General features: G+C 43.6%; 1 protein-coding gene across 4 annotated transcripts in view; it reads right to left on the bottom strand.

Annotated features, from left to right (window-relative positions):
- Positions 1-14680, bottom strand: part of CHUK (component of inhibitor of nuclear factor kappa B kinase complex) — an 84238-nt gene that overhangs the window by 24233 nt on the left and 45325 nt on the right. For all 4 annotated transcript variants that reach the window (XR_006102879.1, XR_006102880.1, XM_042457596.1 and 1 more), the window contains 2 exons: positions 4964-5066; positions 1448-1571 (listed from right to left, as the gene is read on the bottom strand). Coding sequence is in view for 2 of the 4 variants with exons in the window: in XM_042457596.1 (XP_042313530.1) it covers positions 1448-1571; positions 4964-5066 (227 nt within the window). In the remaining 2 variants the exon portion in view is untranslated. The remainder of the gene's footprint in view (positions 1-1447; positions 1572-4963; positions 5067-14680) is intronic.

The following is a 14680-nucleotide window of genomic DNA, read 5'->3' as shown; positions in this document are numbered from 1 at the left end:
TTGCAAAAAGCAATGGGGACTCTTTCTCTCCCTGGGAAAAAGGGACACACACACACACCCCTTGCAAAAAGCAATGGGGACTCTTTCTCTCCCTGGGAAAAAGGGACACACATACACACACACACACACACCTTGCAAAAAGCAATGGGGACTCTTTCCCTTCCTGGGAAAAAGGGAGACACACATACATTCCTTGCATTGGGGCATTTCCCCTGCTCAGACAAGAAGAGTTTGTGAGTTTCTCCTTTGCTTTTGCAAAGCGCTCATGTGTGTGTGTTGTTTCCCTCTTTCCCTTCTGGGGAGGGAAAGGGAGCGTTTTATTTTTTTTGAGCAGGGGAGAAGAAACAATTGCAGAAGATGTTATGGCTTGCACACAAGGACATAAACTGGCTGCAGAATAACTGTGGGCCTGACACACCAACCCAAAAAAATCTGTAGAAAAATAAGGGCTATGTCATATTTCTAGACTCAGTGGTCTATGTGACACTGATCCTCAAAGTGGCATTTACAAGATAAAAAGAAATACAATTGACCCTCCTTATTGGTAGAGCTAGCCATCTGCTGATTGGAGAATCCGTGGATGGCCCGGTCCTATTATCATCAATGGCAGTGCGTGCGTGCATCTGTGTCAATGCTGCCATGTTTGCATCAGCATCCATTAAAAGTAATGGGACCTGAGGTCCCATGTTTTTTAGCATCCGTGTGTGTGTGTGTGTGTGTGTGTGTGTGTGTGTGTGTGTATCTGGAACTAAATCCCTACCCCCACAGAGCACCGACTGTACAAGTAAAAGCACACATAACTAAACTATACTAGAAGGTATTAATAAAACAGTATTAAATTGTCTACAGAACTTAAATCATTTAAAACATTTTGATTTGAAATCAGAGGATCAAAGTAATACAGCATACTGAACAAAATCTTCTTCGTATAAACAAAATTGATTACCAAAAGATTAAAATAAATCTCTATTGACAAAAGGACAGAAAAAGAAGAAAACAGCAGCCTAGTCTCCCTAGGAAGAGAGTCCCATGGGTCTGGCTTGCATGAGTCTACCACCAATATTACTAGGAACTGGGATTTTTAAGGATCAGTAATGGTGTGTTCATGGCTTACTACATGCTGTAGGGCCTCAGTAGGTTTCAAACAGTACTCCTAAGTAAGGAATTGATTCACAGTACTCTTTAACTAACCAGTGCCTTCTGACTTTAGACCTTCCACTTCCTCATAATAGAAAGCTGTTGACAAAAAAAGTGGAGAGTACAAATGTCTCCCACCTCTGTTAAAACTTGAGATTTTTTCATTCTGCAGACTGAATATGCAAAATGTGTGTGTGCAAACACATTTTTTTTTTTAAAAAAATCCATTTGGGTAACCTTTAGGTTTGGATATATTTCACACAAACATCATTTTTCAACATTAGCTTTGTAATCTAAAGGGATGACTTACATTGCAGCTCTCTGTCCTTGAAAAAGCCGGCTGTAATCCTCTTTTAGCCCAATAACATAATGCACAGCCTCAGCCCATATCTTACGAAGCTGCAATATAGGCAACTGAATTTTGCTGTCCTGTACTGTGCGAAAGAAGAAGGAAAATAACAGTCATCAGATTAAAGTAAGCAACATTATACGCAACCACTACTGCAAATTTCTTAAGACAGATTAGCAGTGCTTTGCATTTTTACTCTTTCTAAACCAGATGAAATGCATAAACAGCTGCATCAGAGGTTATTTTAAAACTGCATTTAAAATGTGGTTCCAACTATGAAATTCCAACTCTTCACACTTACTTTTTAAATTTAAAACTTACCAGGAAAAACAGGGAACGTAAATAAATAAATACATTATTATTATTATTATTATTATTATTATTATTATTATTATTATTAGCTTTTTGAGGGTTTTTAGGGCTATGTTGTTGTTGTTGTTATTATTATTATTATTATTATTATTATTATATTTATTTGTATCCCACCTCTCCCTTTTGAGGATCGAGGTGGGTAACAGCAAAATCAAATACAATACAAAAGCAATAACAAAGGCATTCCCTTATTCCCCCATCCTCCTTACCCTCCCTCCTACAAATATAAAATTATAACAATAAAAACCATATAAATAAAAACATGATCAATTAAATCCAATTAAGGCACAAGAGGCAATACAGAGGGGGCTGATTAAGGAAGCAGAAATTCTATCCTGATCAGAGGTTAGTTTGGGAAGGCCCGCTGGAGGAGGACTGTTTTAATCGCCTCTTTGAAGGTGTCAAGAGATGTTACCTGGTGGGCCTCCTCCAGCAGGTCATTCCAAATTTTTGGAGCGGCAATTGAAAAGGTCCTCTGGGAAGTTGACACCAATCTGGATTTTCTTGTCTGTAGTAGGTTCTTCCCAGAGGACATGAGTGTGCGGGAAGGATTATATGGGAGGAGGCATTCTGTCAAGTAAGCTGGACCCAAACCAAATAACCAACAACTTGTACTGTGCCTGGAAGCTGATAGGCAGCCAATGCAAAGATTTCAGGATAGGTATAATATAGTCAAACCTAAATTTACCTGCGAGCAATCTGGCTGCCATATTTTGAACCAGTTAACAGTTTAGATGGCAACTAACAACAAAAATGTTCACCCAGCAGTGGAATACACTAAGTAGATGAACAATTTCTTGCTCCTCCTTAAACTCTCCCATGTATCCCTTAAATCAGTTTCAGAGAGTTGGGGAACCCCTCAAAGCAGCACTGAGGAAAGCAGATGTTGCAACTGTGCTCACATAATATATCCACAATAAACCTATGAAAACTGAAATTATTACTCATTAACTTTTACAAAGTTTATTAGAATGAATGCATAATATTAATTTACTGTATATACTCACATACAAGTTGACCTCATGTATAAGTTGAAGAAAGGTTTCAGGGTAAAAATCATGGATTTTGATATGACCCATGGATAGGGTTGCCATAATTCTCTACTATAAACTGGGACAAAATGTAGGATAAAATTTAGACCAAAATGTAGGACAACTGTAGGATAAAATTTGGGCCAAAATGTAGAACATTTAAGAAAAATGGAGGACCTTAAATGTCCTACATTTTGGTCTAAATTTTATCCTACAATTGTCCTACATTTTGGTCTAAATTTTGTCCCACATTTTTTCCCGGTTTATAGTAGAGAATTATGGTAACCCTACCCATGGATAAAATGAGGGTAAAACCTAGGGGGGCTATAACAAAGGATGGAAAAGGGAAAACACCACTTCCTCCTCCTCCTTTTCTGGACCTCTCCCAACCACCTGACACCACTTCCCAGGTGCTGGAGGAGAGGTTTGAAAATTGGATTGGGGAGGAAAGGAAGTTGAGTATATACAGTAACTTCCAATGGGCTTAATATTTCCTCTTCTCTCTGATGTGCACCTTAATGTGATGAGTAGGTTTGAGAGTGACAGAGAAGCTGAGAGTAACACCATCTAAACTCTATCAAGAGTATGGACTCCTGATAGGGGCACCCAAAGTGAAATGGTCAAAGTGGAGACAACAGACTAAGTTGAATTCATCCTCTTCAGGTTAAGAGCCACACCAGCAGAAGAGACATTATCATTCCAGTGGTGGTGGTGGGCTAGAAAAGCTCTAGAAAGGAAGCTACTGGGTAGCAGCATTCATGGGAGGTGACACTAATAAAAACAGTAGGGATAAACAATGGTAGAAAATGTGTTAGTACTGCAGAGAAGGAGGCACTGGTAAACCACTTCTGAATGTCTTTTATCTTGTAAAACCTTATAATAAGAATCTAAAGTGAAGCAAGATATACATTAGGAAGAACATCCTGACGGTAAAAGCTGTTCAACAGTGGATCATGCTGCTTTGGAGAATGGTGGCATCTCTTTTTAAACAGAGGCTGGATGGCCATCTGTTGGGGGTGCTTTGATTGTGTGTTCCTGCATGGCATAGGGCTGCACTGGATGCCCCTTGTGGTCTCTTCCAACTTTATGATTCTATGCTGCAGAAAGATAACCCCCTCCGCCTCCCCCCAAGTGAGAAAGCACTCTTGGTTACCTACTGTGGAGGAGAAAAGAACAGTTACAAGCAAATCTCTGGTATTTGAAGTTGAGAGAGATATTTCGCTTTCTCAGCCAGAGAGCTCTAGTACTGGTAACCGAACTACATACCCCATGATTCCATTTAAATTAAATTGGAATCTTTATTGAAATCTTGTATTTAAATACGAATCCTTGTGTTAATATGATAGTATTGTGTTTCCTGATATTACTATCAGGCTGACTAGGTGGTAAATATTTGGGTCCTTGTTTTTCTTCTTTTTCTTTTAAAGATGGAAACAACATTTCTCCTCTTATAGTCCCATCTCTCGTTCTCCAGGAATTTTCAAAGGTCATTGGCAGAGGTTCTGTGCTTTAACCATTTGAAATTGTCCCTTCAATATCTCACTTTTAAGAAACTTCCAAACCTCATGAACCACATTTTCTATTAGTATTCCTGATTTTGGGATCGTCCCCCCACCCCAGTATTTCCCTAAGCTTACTGACACAGTATTTTCCTATGTTTACTGAAATCAGATTTCTTAAAGTCTGGAATACATCTCTGACTATGCTTGGTTTTCCCATTCTGTTGTATAACAAAACTCCAGGAGAACACAGTCACTCCCACTTAAGGACCCTGTCACTTCCACCCATTTAACCAGATCATCACTGTTGGTTAGGATCTAAAGCAGGGTAAAAGATGGGGTATATATATGATGATGATGTGTTTATTATATACCTTTGTGGTAACTGTTGTATATTGGGTCATAAACAACTTATCTCTGATCTCTGCTTACAGCACTAGCATCATGAAATATTATTAAAACTGTTACTATAGCAGATACAAAACATTATTTATTAGAAGTAATGTTTTAGCACTATTACTCTGAAGGTTTGTCTTGTTTTTGTAATAATCAAATGTAAACAGCATCATACTTACCAATATAATTTACACAGTCAGACAGACTCCTAGAAGCAAAAGGACCTTCATATATCGTTTTGCTTTTATCAAATAGATAAACCATGTAGCTATCCCAGCCTCTCTGGTAAACAAAGAGAAGAGATTAAAATGGAAGTGATTCATTGAAATGAAAGTAAAGTACCAATAATTTAGAAAGGAACAGTTACTACCTGTAACTGTAGTTCTTCCCAGTGGGTCAATTGTGCACTCATACACATGGGTTAGTCTGACCCTGGGCACACCACTGTTCAGAACCTTCTAAAATCTTGTAGAAATATTCTTGCAGTAGACCTGCCCACCTCCAGCAACCTTATGTACAGTATGGGGCTTCCTGCTGAAACCATCAGTTCCATGGACACCTGTGATAAATGGGAGTTCCTCCACTTATCTGAGCATTCTTCCCTGATAACACAGGGTTAAATGTTGGGGCAGTTATATTTTTAATGAGGGTTACATAACAAGAGATAATGGCAATTGTCCAATGAGATGGGGGAGTTAGGAGAGAAGCCCAAACTATTGAGAGTCTGAGAGAAAGACTTAAACAAGCTGGATGCAATACGAGGCTTTTGTCTTGAGTCTGCCATTTGGGGTCTGGCTATGTAGGTCTGCCTGCCTGTCAGCTGGCAGAAACAGGTGGAGCTGGATAATCGAGTCCAGGCTCCCATCTGTCTAGAAACATCAAGGACTACAAATCCCATCTGAGCTCTACATAAAATTAGTGACATTAGGATTTTAGTTTGGTTTACTGGCTTGGCTGAAATGACTTTATTCTGTAACTTACATTTTTCTTAGAATCATATAATTCTTATTATATGAGTTAGAAGAGACCATAAGGGCCATCCAGTCCAAGCCCCTGCCATGAAGTAACTCTTAATCAAAGCATATCTGACAGATGGCCATCCAGCCTCTGTTTAAAGACCTTCAAGGAGAAGACTCCACCACTCTCTGAGGAAGTCTGTTTCACTGTTGGCCAGCCCTCTTTGTGTCATGTGGTACTGCATGGAGATCACTACCCTTTGCTCTAGAACTCTTTAATTACAATAAAGCTTTTCTTTAAAGTACTCTGCCTCTTGCACTCCTTTTCACCTGCCTTTAGCTCAGCTAGTCCTTTCCTAGTTGGCAAGGGAAAGTCCTGATGTGTTGCTAAGGGGGAGTGGGGGGGGTAATTTATCAGATGGTGGCAGCAACAAGGTTTATCTTGGAAAAGGTGGTTTCAAGGGGTCCAGTCCAGTTCAGCAGGAGTGGAGGGGTCCCAGAGAATCTTCACAATACTGATGCAGTCATCCATGATGCAGGACACAATGATGGGAAGACGGGCAGGACACAGATGACCACTTGAAAAACAGCAGTTACAGGTATGCAACTTGTCTTTCTCTTTTGTGATCTCTGTGAATCACACAAATAGGAAACTAGCAAGCTACACACAGGGAAGCAGAAATTCACTGCATATGTCAAAACGTTACTGAACTTTAAGTGAAATGCAGAACATCAAACTTGAAACATGAACGTCATGCCCACTGCCATACAGAATAAAAGGTATCAAAACAATTTCAGGAAACTCTCCTGAAACATATAAGTACAGTACAGAATTCTAAGGGCAAAAGAACATGTAAGGCAAACTGGAATGCAAAACAGCTCTCCCAAAGTCAGTGCCAGTCCTACTCAGTAGTAAGTAATGAAGGTCAAAGACTGAACAGGTAGCAGCTCGACAAAACTCCTCAAGTGGCATACCTGCCAGGAAGGCAGAATATGTGGCCATGGCCCATGTGGAGTGGATTCGAATTTGAGCAGGAGAGTCCTTTTGAATCAGTTTGTATGTCGGTAGACTGTCAACACCGGTCACTTTGCAAAGTGCTGCAACAAGACAGTCAAGTCCCTTCTTCAAGCAAGAACAGCATACAGTCTTTGCAACACCTAAAAAGCCACAGTCCAATCCATTTAGAAAGCCAGAGTCTCTCAGACTCTGAGGTAGGATTCAGTAGAAAGGCAAGCAAAATAATGTCCTAGTTCAAATGGAAGGCCAGCACCACCTTCTGCAGAAAAGAGATGTCCCGTCTGCAGAGGACAGGACAGAGGGTGCCAGCCACCAATGGAAAGATCATAGAATCATAGAGTTGGAAGAGACCACAAAGGCCATCCAGTCCAACCCCCTGCCAAGTAGGAACTCTCAATCAAAGCATACCTGACAGATGGCCATCCAGCCTCTGTTTAAAGACCTCCAAGGAGGGAGACTCCATCACTCTCTGAGGAAGCGTGTTCCACTGTCAAACAACCCTTACTGTCAGGAAGTTCCTCCTAATGTTGAGCTGGAATCTCTTTCCTGCAGTTTGCATCTATTGGTCTGGGTCCTGTTCTCTGGAGCAGCAGAAAACAAGCTTGCTCCTTCCTCAATATGAGATCCCTTCACATATTTAAACAGGGCTATGATATCACCTCTTAACCGTCTCTTCTCCAGACTAAACATCCCCAGCTCCCTAATGCGTTCCTCATAGGGCATGCTTTCCTGACCTTTCACCATTTTAGTCACCCTCCTTTGGACATGCTCGTTTCTCCACATCCTTTTTGAATTGTGGTGCCCAGAACTGGACACAATATTCCAGGTGGGGCCTGACCAAAGCAGAATAGAGTGGCACTATTACTTCCCTTGATCTAGACACTATACTTTTATTGATGCAGCCTAAAATTGCATTGGCCTTTTTAGCTGCCGCCTTGCACTGTTGACTCATGTTCAACTTGTGGTCTACTTGGACTCCCAGATCCCTTTCACATGTAGTTTCATTCAGCCAGGTGTCGCCCATCCTATATCTGTGCATTTCATTTTTCCGCCCTAAGTGCAGTACCTTACATTTCTCTGTATTGAATTTCATTTTGTTAGCTTTGGCCCAGCTTTCTTGTCTATTCAGGTCATTTTGAATTTTGATTCTGTCCTCTGGGGTATTAGCTACTCCTCCTAATTTGGTGTCATCTGCAAATTTGATAAGTATGCTGCCAGTTTCTGGACCATTCTCGGTCAGCCATTTCATCGGAGTGTTGACGTTGGTAATAAACCATGACAGGAGAGTCATACCATGTTGATACCATATGTCTTGGTCTGGAGGTCGCCTAGACAAGAGGATTGAAGGCCCACCTTTTGACCACTAACTTCATGTTTTGAATGTGTTCCATCTTAGAATCTGTTTTGGTGTTCAAGAGTCCACCATCATCAAATGGCAAGTCCCCAATCACCAACTGAGTCTGCTTGGAAAGCTCTGAGCAATGTAACCACACATGCCTACAGAACACCACTGTCTCAGTCATTGCTTTGGTGCTTCAATCTGCAATGTGCCTGGAAGCCATTATTTGGTGGCCAGCCAGCTAGTGTGCTTGACAAGAGATATAGGCGGGGTACAGACCGCCGCCGCCAGTAGGTCCGCGGGGGAGTCGGAGCCTTCACACGGCCCAACTCCCGCGCGGACCGAAAAAGAAGCTCCAAAATGGAGCTTCTTTTTCCGGCACGTTTGCGACGTAGCGAGGCGCCAGGGGCGCGCTCGCTACGTCACAAGCGGCGTGACGCATACGGACACTCAGCGTCCGATATGCAAAGATGACGCCGGCGCCATCTTGTACGGACGGAGTCCGTACTAGGCCCAGGGGCGTCTATAAGAGACGCCCCTTTTTTAAAATGGGACGTCCGGAGGACGTCCCAAATGGCGGTGCAGAAAGCACCATAGATGTCTTCATAATTCAGTTTGTCAGTGATGGAGAAATGGTTTTCCCGCAACAACTAATGATAAACACATAGGCAGGCTAGATAATTCAAAACCTTACAAAGCAAGATGGAGGAAGAGTAGCATTTCCTGCCCATCGAATCAAGCTTCTTCTCTTCCTTGTCAGTAAAAATTGAGACGCTGAGAGGCCTGAGACTGAGCAGTGTCAACAATTATGGAATTGGACTTTGTATGTTGCTTGAATATCTGAGTCCTGAACTCTTTAGAGGTTTTCTGTTTTAGTTGAGAAAGCAGGAATGGAGGATGGTGTTGACCAATACTTGCAAATCACACAGGGAATATAAGGCAACCTTGGCAGAGTAGCAGGAAAGTTGGCTTGGCATTGAACCTGATGGAACTAGGGATAGTATAGCTAAGATTCTGGCTGAGCCAGACAAAAGAGGCCTCAATTCAACAAAGAAAGTAGAAAGTCCAACAAATGTGCAACAGTAGCTAAAGCTGCATCAACTGACCGTGGAAGCAGGAAAAAAGCAAACTTCTTCTACTTATAGTCATAGGACTGTCTGGTGAAGGTCAATAAGCAGCATTGATAACCTCTCTCACCACAACCGGTAATTAATCTAGGGCAGGATCCTCCATGCTGACTGGTAAAGATTATCGAGATCAGGGTGTCTGACCTAGCTGTCATACATGGTATGGAAATCTGGTCTCTGAGGTAACTGAACGTACTATTTCTTGGGATAGATGCATGAACCATGGCCGCTTTGGACATTAGGGGATGATCAAGATACACCTCACTTGATTGCAACAGTTTGGCAATGACTCTGGTCAGAAGAGGGAATGGAGGGAAGGCATACAGCATGAGGCTGTACCAACTGAGGAGGAAGGCATCTCCTTATGATCTGAAACAGAAATATGTACGCTGGGTGTTTTGAGCTGAAGCAAAAAGCACTAGCTTAGGAACACCCCTTTGTTGAAAAATGGGCTTCAGCATCTTGAAATGGTGTCTCCATTCATGGTGAGAATGCATCTTTTGACTCAGAAGATCTGCAATGACATTTTCTTCTCCATGAAGATGGATTAACGAAAATGGATAGGTCTCTCTGAATGCACCAATCTCAGAGTCAAACTGTGAGATGAAGGAGGGTGTAAAATTAGGTACCACTTTGCTTGTTTGGGTAATTCATGACCATGGTGTTGTTGGTCAACACCCACACCACCTTGCATCTCAATAGAATCACAGAATCATTGCCTCCCCAGCCGCCTGAAGCCTATCTAGCCTTCCTCTCTTCCTCCTCCAAGTCCTCGTCCTCATCCTGGGGATACTCAAGGCTCGCGGTTCCCGTCACCCCCATCAGGCCTGGATGAGCTCCCCTGACTGCCCCATTAGTTACATGCTGCAGGGAGGGATTGATGGAGTCAGAGGGGCTCATTCAGGCCTGACAGGGGCAGTGGGAACTGAGAGCATTGGGTCTCCCAAGGGTGAAGATGAGGAGTTGGAGGAGGAAGAAGAGAGGAAGGCTAGATAGGCTCCATGCGGCTGGGGAGGCAGTGTGTCATTGTCCCCAATGGTGGCATAATCATGTGGCCGAACCACCACTGAGGTCAATGGACCCTGAGCATCCGCTAGGTAGGCTTCGGGTAGCTGGGGAGGAGCCCCTACTCCAGCTTAGATGTCCCCCAGGCAGCCTCCTCCTCCTCTTCCCTGCCACTACTGCTTCTTCATACTCTTCCTTCTTCCTCCTCCTCTGCCACACCCCCCCCCCCGGCCATGGGCTTGCCATCTGCAAATGCTGGAATCCATGAATGACAAGTGCACAGATATGGAGGGCCTACTGTACTTCTTCTATGCTCAACAGATCCAGAGCATTATTTGAAGACTTTTTTCTTCCAACGACCAAAAACCTCTCCCAATGAGTGTGCTAGATGGACACTTCATTCCAACATGGATGCATATGTTGTGACAAGAGCCTGAGGTCTTGGGATAGAGAAGTGCATGCTGAACTGAATGCTGGATGGATCCAACCACCACTGGAGGGACTTCTGTTCTGACCTCAGAACCATGAATCACTTTCTCAGAGATTGAATGAAGCAATGAACCAAGCAAGGACACATCTGAAGGCAGGCATTCAGGGACACCAATGTAGTCCACACCAAGTAGCCCAGAGTGATTGGAACCTATCGAGTCTTGAGATGTATGTACTGAAGGCAACTCCTTGCACAGATTGTTGAAATGGTTGAGAGGTAGGAAAGCAGTTGGACTGTGGAGTCTAAGATTGCTCTAGTCAATTGAATTCAACTCATCAGTTGAAGATTGGGCTTTTCCTTGTTGAGGCAAAGTCCCAGTTTGTCTAAAGGAGCCAACATATTCTGTATACACTGTAGCAATGGGCTTCTAGAGGAGCGATGACTAACCAGTTATTTATGTACAGGTACAGGATGACACCTTGCTGCTAAAGAAGTCATCACAGCATCCTTCACCCCTGTAAATACCTGAGGAACTGTGCTGAGGCTGGACAGGAGAACGTGAAACCTGTATGCTTTTCTGTCTACAGAAAAGCACAAGAAATGTCTGTGACAAGGCTGAATTGAAATATGGAAGTAAGTGTCTTTAGGTCTAAAGTGGTGTACCAATCCTCTTGCATCAATGCCAGGATGGACAATATAGTCACCATCCTGAAGCACTGAGGTTAAATATACAGGTTTACATCCCTCAGATCCAGAATCAGCTTCAGACCATCCTTTTTGGTGATGATAAAGTACCAGAAGAAAAGCCTCCAACGAACTTCGGATTGGGGTACAGATTCAACAGCTACTTTCTGCAAAAGTGTCTACTTCCTAGAGTAGAACAGTGAAGGAAACATGGGTCAGAAGAGTGCTTTGAATTTGATGGTGGAGTATTTCCTCAAGATGTCAAGTACCCACGAACCTGTGGTGATGGAGTTCTCCATCTCATAGAAATTTTGGAGCCTATCATGAAATAGAAGAGAAGGAATTGGTGGAAAAGTGTTTAGATGATCCAAGACCTTCAGCATGGAGAGAAGTCTGGGAGATGGAGGCATTGATGCTCTGGTGGAAAAAGGTTCTGGGCTGTTTAGGATATAGAGAGTGGCACAAAGTGTGGAAACTCAGCTGTCAGAGTATTATCGGAATGAAAGTTAAAATTACTGGGCTTCTTCTTCATCTGGCCAGACGCAGTGGCTTTTTGGGTATATGACTTATTTGATTGGTAACTGCATCAATTTCTATGGCCTGTATGACTGTTTCTGTCATGGACTGCCCTGGGCCTGACTTAGAGACACAGTCAGAAGACTCAGACTCTGAAGAAATGGAAGAGACGAGGCAGGGGCAAATCTGGGGCTGCCTGGTTCAGCAGTCTCAGAGGAGGCTCAGAAATCAATTGCTCAGGAAGTTGCCGAGGGAGAAACAGACTCCACAGCAGTGATGTCCAAACTCTAGTCCTCTAGGTGTTTTGGATTTCAGCTTCCAGAAGCTCAGCCACCTTGGCCAATGGTCTGGGATGCTGGGAGCTGAAGTCCAAAACACCTGGAGGGCCAGAGTTTGGACATCACTACTCTATGTGCAGGTGCTAGGACCTGTGAAGAGAAGACAGGTCAAGGAGTCTGTGAGGCCATCTTCCAGGCTAGAAGAGAGTGAATAGGTTTCAGCTGAGAGAAGCTGAGGCTTTTTAAAAGACCTCCAGCTGCAGATATTATTTGCAGTCAACAACCAGTCTTGCAGCCTTGTTGTTCCTGTATTCCTTGCTCTTGGATCTCTGGACTTGCCTTATGACTACGCTCTTGCACTGCCCTTTGCTGTGACTGACTGACTGGTATTGTGTGACCCTTGGACTGGACTCTGGACTACTCCTTTGCATATTTCCCTGCTGTGCTGCATATTTCCCTGCTGTAAAGGTAAGCAGGAAAGTTTCAAATACTGTTCACACTTGTGACTTCCATGACTCCAAACCTCCGCACAGCAGACCACATCTCGTGAATGTGTTCCAGTCTGGAGTCAGTCTCCAAACTGAACAGGCCACCATCATCTAACAGAAGATCCTCTATGAATGCCCAAGCTTGCTCAGAAAGACCTGATGATCAAAGCCAAGCATGGTGATAGAGAGCTACTGATCCCTTGCCCTTGCATTACCTTGCCCCCACAATCACCAATGTGATGACTCGCTAGCTTCTGTGCCTCAGACTGCAGGAGATAAATCACTCTGTGATCTTTGTTCCAGAGCTTGTTGAAGAACAGTGTCATCTTATGATAAAAGAGCTGGTTGAAAGTCCCCATGCAAGTAGTTAGAGAACTTGAAAATGAGAGCAGATAAAGAGTAGAATTTCTTCCCTACAGCATCAAGCTTCTTGCCCTCTTTGTATGCAGGTGCAGATGGTATGATGCTCTCAACTGGACAGCACTGACAATGATGGATGATGCTGCCCTAGAGGAGGAATGGCTGAATCATTTACCCTGTAGGGTGTCTCTAGCTTGCTGGAAGTTGATGGAATGGATGACAGTGTCAGCCAAGACTTCTGAATGACCTGAACGAGAAATGGAAGCACCAGTAAAGCTGCAGGAATATTTGCTTTAATCTGCTGGAAAACTGGAACCTCAATCAGAGTTGTTGCTGGGTTTTAATGTCAAGAAACTTAGCCATGTGGAACTTCTCACCAACAAATGCCTTTATATCATCAGTCAGAGAGGAGGGTTCCAAGCAACATTTCTAGTAGGTATGATCACAGAATCAGATCCAGACATCGTAGACTTGTAACAGCAACAGTGGAGGTAGAAGGAGCCAACATATCCTTTGCACCAGACGTAGTATCCTGGGCTTGAGCTGGCTGAGATATGGCCTGATCTTGAGAGGCATCACACTTAATAGGATTTTGGTCAACTTATGCTCAACCATGTTGAACAGAGGCTAAGGCAGTAGAATGCATTTGATTGGAATAGCATCTTCTGCATCATGAGTGTTGCATCAAAGAAGCCTTGCTCCTAGAGTGGCAAGTATAATGCCCTGAACAGTTATCTCTGGTGGAAGAGCTGACCTCAGAATAGCAGGTTTCCCAAGAAGGGGATCTGTGTCTGTAGTAGCCATGGTATCACCAGCCATGGACAATTCATGGATGAGACTGATCATGCACATCTTAAAAGAAGGCAGAAGTACCAAGAAAGCTCCAACATATAGAATGGCTTGAAGCCCATGTCAACCATCAATCCTCCCAACAATTCTTTCAATCTGAGCTTGTGAACACTGTTCCTGATGAAGCAGCTGCAGCAGCAGACAAAAAGGAACTGACTTCCTTATAGAATCATAGGTGCTTTCTGCACCGCCATTTGGGACGTCCTCCGGATGTCCCATTTTAAAAAAGGGGCGTCTCTTATAGACGCCCCTGGGCCTAGTACGGACTCCGTCCGTACAAGATGGCGCCAGCCCTTCTACATGGCCGGCGCCATCTTTGCGTATCGGACGCTGAGCGTCCGTACGCGTCACGCCGCTTGTGACGTAGCGAGCGCGCCCCTGGCGCCTCGCTACGTCGCAAACGTGACGGAAAAAGAAGCTCCATTTTGGAGCTTCTTTTTCGGTCCGCGCGGGAGTCGGGCCGTGTGAAGGCTCCGACTCCCCCGCGGACCTACTGGCGGCGGCGGCAGACCGCCGCAAAGCAGCGGTCTGTACCCCGCCATAGAGTCTGTTGAGTTTCAGCAGGAGCCCCTTATATAGAATTGGTAGAGGTGAGTGGGTCTACCACCCAAACTCTTCAAAATTCTATAGAATTCTCCCAAAGGGGCACTGTGCAGGAAAAGGCTAACCTAGCTGTGTGCGTCACAGAGAAAAATAAATCTTTGACTATTTCAATGTCTTCATCATCTATTTTAAATTTCTGAAAATCATCTGTGGCCATTATTTTTGTTCTTCTAATGTGCAGCTGTAAGACTGTCTTTGAACTTTCTTCCTTGATATTCTTCAACAGTCATCCCAAGTCTTTGC

Source organism: Sceloporus undulatus, chromosome 3 (assembly GCF_019175285.1).
Source record: "Sceloporus undulatus isolate JIND9_A2432 ecotype Alabama chromosome 3, SceUnd_v1.1, whole genome shotgun sequence".
In the NCBI taxonomy this organism is placed as follows: domain Eukaryota; kingdom Metazoa; phylum Chordata; class Lepidosauria; order Squamata; family Phrynosomatidae; genus Sceloporus; species Sceloporus undulatus.
The sequence above is the reverse complement of the archived record's forward strand: the minus strand, read 5'-3'. Positions and strand labels throughout refer to the sequence as shown.